We start from the raw sequence: 4,992 nt of genomic DNA, 5'->3' as shown, positions 1-4,992 counted from the left end.
TTGTATTCTGCAATTTAAATTATTTGTATTAAAATTACAGAAATTGGGCTTGTTCTATTTCTACTTTTTTTTCTTAAATTGCATTAGTTCAGTTTTCATCATACCAATGACATTAGTTAGCATGAGTTCATTTATGCATCAAGTTAGCATTAGTTCATTTGTGCATCATTCATGTATTAAGTTAGCATTAATGTATTTGTGTATTATATTAGAACTAGTATTTTTATCCATAATAACATTACGAGAATAATTTTTTTTTAAAAAATTATAGTTCACTTTATTCTAACAGTATAAACTATGCATGACACAAAAGATTTATAAAATCAAACCACTCTTACAAAAAAGTCGTAAGTTGACAAAAGTCTCTGGCTAAAAAGACCAAAATATCTGCAGATAAAAAATTAAATAATAAGATTTTTAGTTTTTATTTTTATATGAAAAAGTCTAATTTTTTATTAATAATTAATTTTAACATTCGTTATCTAAAATTTAAAATAATTTAATGTGTATACTTTTACATTTAAAATATTTTAATTGTAAAAAAATAGCAGATAACATATTTTGATTTGTCAAATTACTAATACAAAATATAATTATATATAGAATAAAAATAGTAGAGAGAAATATAAAAATGGAGAGAGGTAGTCAGGTAGATGAGAGAATTTAGAAAAAGAGTTTATTAATTTTAAAAAAAAAATATTTTCTTTCAATTTTAATAAGAGTGTCATGTGACACATTTAATTATTAAATTAGATAGTAATATATGATACATAATATAAGTATATTTTAATTAGATAGTAATATATGATATATATAGAAGCATAATGAACTAAATTCTCAAGGACCTATTTGTCCTTCGAACTTTATTTGCAAAATAACGTCAAGGACTTATTTGTCCTTCGAACTTTATTCTCCTTCCAACATGACACCGTAACGAATACCTAAACACCGTTTCAGCCACATCAGCCAGTTCCGTATAGTGTATGAGAGACAAATAGACGGAAGGACTAAATTGTCCTCCATTTGTTAAAGTCAAGGACTTTTTTGTATTTAAATTTTGTCAGAAATATATTTATCAAAAATTTAAAAAGTTTTTTTCCTTTAATTTTTATTGCCCATAACATGTTATACTGTTAACTGTTGAACGAGCCAAATTAATAACTTGCTTCAAATCCTTCATGAAACAGTAGACAGTAGTGTATATGTAAAGTTATGCCGCCAAAACAAGATAAAAGTATATCCAAACATGTAATTTTTATGCTTACTTTCTATTTTTCAAAACTCACTACCGAATAATGCGTGGTACACTGGTGTTAATAAAGTAAATGAAACACTTAGAAAATTTTACTCTATCAATATACTTATATGTGTTATCAAATAAGTTTGGGAAAATTTTTAAGTGTACCGAAAACATCAGTATTCCAATTATTTTAACCATTGATTTTAATTAATATATATTATATATATTTTTTATAATTCAGATCACGGTTAAAATAACTGGAACACCGATATTTTCAATACACTTGAAACTCTTCTATAAGTTTGTGTCTTCTAGTAATATCTCTTTGTATTTATATTTTCATCACATAATTTTCAAAGACAGCTTAAGAATACTCTAATGTCTGAATTTCCATAACAGCACCATCATTATTGGCATTATTCAAAGCGCTTCCATGATTATGAGACACCAAAGTGACCAAAAAGTCAAAGATATCAGTGGCGACGACGGCAGATGCCACGTCATCTTTATGCAAGGTTCTCCTCTTTCCATGGATGGCGACGATCCAAGACCTTCTAGTAAGTTCCTCAATGAAGAGCTCACAAGCCTTTGAGAAAACAATAGGTGCCTCACCAGAAATCATCTTAACATCTTCACCAGATTTCTTCATGATCTTCTTGATCCTTGCCAATGGCAAAGAGTGTGGCCCTGTTCTTCCAGAAATGCCCCCACATAGTATCCCGGAATATGCACCTGCTTGTCTCATATTGTTCTCTCTACAATAATAAATAATACTTTACTATAGTACTGTATACTATATGCTTGTGTTTTAATGTTGTCTATGTGTTTTAGTGTTATCTATATATATACACTGTGGTTTGCATGCTATTGGTATATTGAAGATTTCACTACAATAACATTGCCGGCCAGCCTGCTTGAGCCGGCTAATTGAATTCTAATGAAAAATAAATTATTGAAGATTCTTAGTTGTACATTTTAATTGTTGATTAGACTGAATACCATAAAATTATTGATCATTTTCCCTGTGTTTGTTCGAAGTTTTCAAAGTTTCATATTTAATTAACTTTGTGTAACGACAACATCTCTGCTCATCAACGCAAGTTGCCTAGAAAAGAATTTTTTTTTTCTATTTTAAAAGGTGTAATTTTACTATTTTGAAATAGTTTAACAAGAAAGTTAAGTTTTTTTCAGCTAATTTTTTAAAATTATTTTTTTTATTTTAAATTTTTTATCTTAAATCATAAATTTTTAATCTTAAATTTTAAATTATAAACATAAAGACTAAAATTGAATGATGTTGGATAACTAAAATCATGGAGTAAAAGAGTGCACGAAAAGTGATTGTGAGGTTCTTTGAGCTTTTAGCTTTTGTCTGCAAAAAGAGTATCAATTATTCATATGTTTTCAACAAACCAAATATCTCTCTCCAACTGAAAAAATTCATGAATGAAAACGAAATGTCTTAGAATTCAGTCAATTCACAACATAACTTGTTGGATTAAGATTGGTTTTGGGTATATAAATATGATGATAAATATTTATTGGGTTAAAATTCTAAATTCAATTTAATGTGTGTGTTAGTGGTGTAGACTCAATATTTTATCTCTCAGTCCAAATTTATGTTGCTTCAGCAAATTTTCAATACACCAATTTAAAGTTTCAGTCCAATATATTTAATGAGCAACTATCATAACCTAGAAGTTAAGAGAGAAGATTCTGAAAATTCATGGTTGAAATAAAAAAAAAAATAAAAGAAGTGAAACATTTGGCATTATTATGGAGAATGAGAGACAACTGAGGTACCTAGGACACCAGCAAATACAAAAGGACAACACAAAATTAAAATGTAAAAAGATCATTAACAAAGATGGGTAGAGTAAAACAAAAATTGCAAAGTTATGGAGAGTAGTTGTAATAATGCAAAATGAAAAGGTTATGCATGTGAAGGAAGATAGCCACTCCAACAACAATAGAGGTAATGGAGCAGCTCCAAGGACAACAAAAGATCAAAATTCAGAGGTTAATATGCAAAAATAATATGCAAGAACAGCAGAGATAGTGGAGCAAAATGAAAAAAAACATTGCATACCAAGAAAGATAGCTACAACGAGTAAAATTGGAAAGAAAAATGAAGAGGCAGTGAACTAATTTAATGAAGCAAGCTTCTCACTATATAGCTGATTTTTAACAACATTTGAAGGCAAGAAAAATTAAATAGAGTGATACTTGAACATCATCTCATACACTTGAGCTAAAATATTTTTCTTTAACTTTGTACTTTATTTGAAATTTTAGTGTTATGGTAATCTATTGTTCATCTTTCTGTAATTGAGAAAAAGACATATCAAAATGAGGAAAAAATTAAAAAAAGTCATGAGAATAAAAGAGGCAAGAGAGATGCATTGAAAAAGTCAAAGAAAATTTTTTTGTACTTGTTATTTGATGAGTTAGGATTAGTTTTCTTTGTCAAGTTGGGATAGCACTTAGTAGCTGATTGAACCAGTGGGTTCTCCTTTATTGATGGAACAACACTTGGTGATGACTAAGTTTGAGCAGAAATTTAGTGGTTGATACTAGATAAATTAGGGTGTAGTTCATTGGTTTTGGTATATGTAATCAGTTTGATTATAGTGAAAATTCTACCATGATTGTGGTGGAATATGTTTCATGGCACAAGAAAATCAAATCAGAATACATGCTTGTCTCATTCTCTTCCTCCTTACTCTGTTCTATTCTAGTTTTAGAGACAAAAAGTAAAAAATCTCCTGCATAATCTGCTTTCGCAAAAAATTGCTAAAAGAACTTATTTTCTGAAATCAACTTGATTCAACTCCCTTATCAAGTTCTAGCATTACCATCAATTGGTATCAAGAGTCCGATCTCAAGGAGTTAAGCTTCACAACTTGAAACAAAGATCCATGGCTATCAACATGAATACAAACATCATGTATACATGCTCATTGAAGGTCAATCTAACAATAGACTTTCCTACTTCAACGGTATAGCAACTACTCATATTGGAAAGAGAAAATGAGAATTTTCGTACAGTCAATTGACTACAATATCTAAAAGATTATTGTTAATGGACCTGATATCCCAACAAAGCAAAATATTGATGAAGATATGGTATCAAATAAAGACAATGAATGGATAGAGAAAGAGAAGAAGAAGGTTAAATTCAATGCAAAGACAATCAATTTAATGCACTATGTAATAAATTTTGAAGAGTATAACAAAATTTCAAGGTGCAAAACTGTAAAAAAAAATATAGGACAAGGAGAAACTCATCCATGAAGAAAAATAAGTGAGAGAGACAAGAATAGACATGCTGGTGAAGGAGTACAAAATGTTCCTCATGAAGGAGAATGAAAGCATTAATCAGATGTTTGAGAGGTTTTTAATATTCATCAAAAACCTGAATGCCTTGGAAAAAGGCTATTTTAAAGATACTTTAGTAAAGAAGATTTTAAGGAGTCTCACTAAAAAATGAGAAGTGAAAAGTATTGTCATCTTCAAAAGGAATGATTTGATAAAAATCATTATGATGAGCTAAGAGGCAAGTTGTTGGCATAAGAAATTATCCACATGTCTCAAGACAGAGATGACAAAAAGAAAAATATAGTATTGAAGTCAAGAATGATAGTCAAAGAAAAAGAATCTGATGACAGCATCTCAGATGAAGAGATGATACTCTTTGTAAGAAAAATGAGGAGTTTAATGAGATTCAAAAGCAAACGCAAAGAAACTACTTC

General features: G+C 29.0%; 1 protein-coding gene across 1 annotated transcript; it reads right to left on the bottom strand.

Annotated features, from left to right (window-relative positions):
* LOC107610631 (nuclear transcription factor Y subunit C-1-like) lies at window positions 1,566-2,175 on the bottom strand. The gene has a single exon (XM_016312659.2). It carries the CDS (start codon window positions 1,983-1,985, stop codon window positions 1,605-1,607), a length of 381 nt encoding a protein of 126 aa, XP_016168145.1. The 5' UTR covers window positions 1,986-2,175; the 3' UTR covers window positions 1,566-1,604.

This window comes from Arachis ipaensis, chromosome B08 (assembly GCF_000816755.2).
Source record: "Arachis ipaensis cultivar K30076 chromosome B08, Araip1.1, whole genome shotgun sequence".
NCBI lineage: Eukaryota > Viridiplantae > Streptophyta > Magnoliopsida > Fabales > Fabaceae > Arachis > Arachis ipaensis.
Note: the sequence above shows the minus strand (reverse complement) of the source record. Positions and strands in the feature narration are given on the sequence as shown.

Bases quoted from the DNA above. Each gene is read 5' to 3' on its own strand.
- LOC107610631 (XM_016312659.2), bottom strand. From the start codon at position 1,985: ATGAGACAAGCAGGTGCATATTCCGGGATACTATGTGGGGGCATTTCT.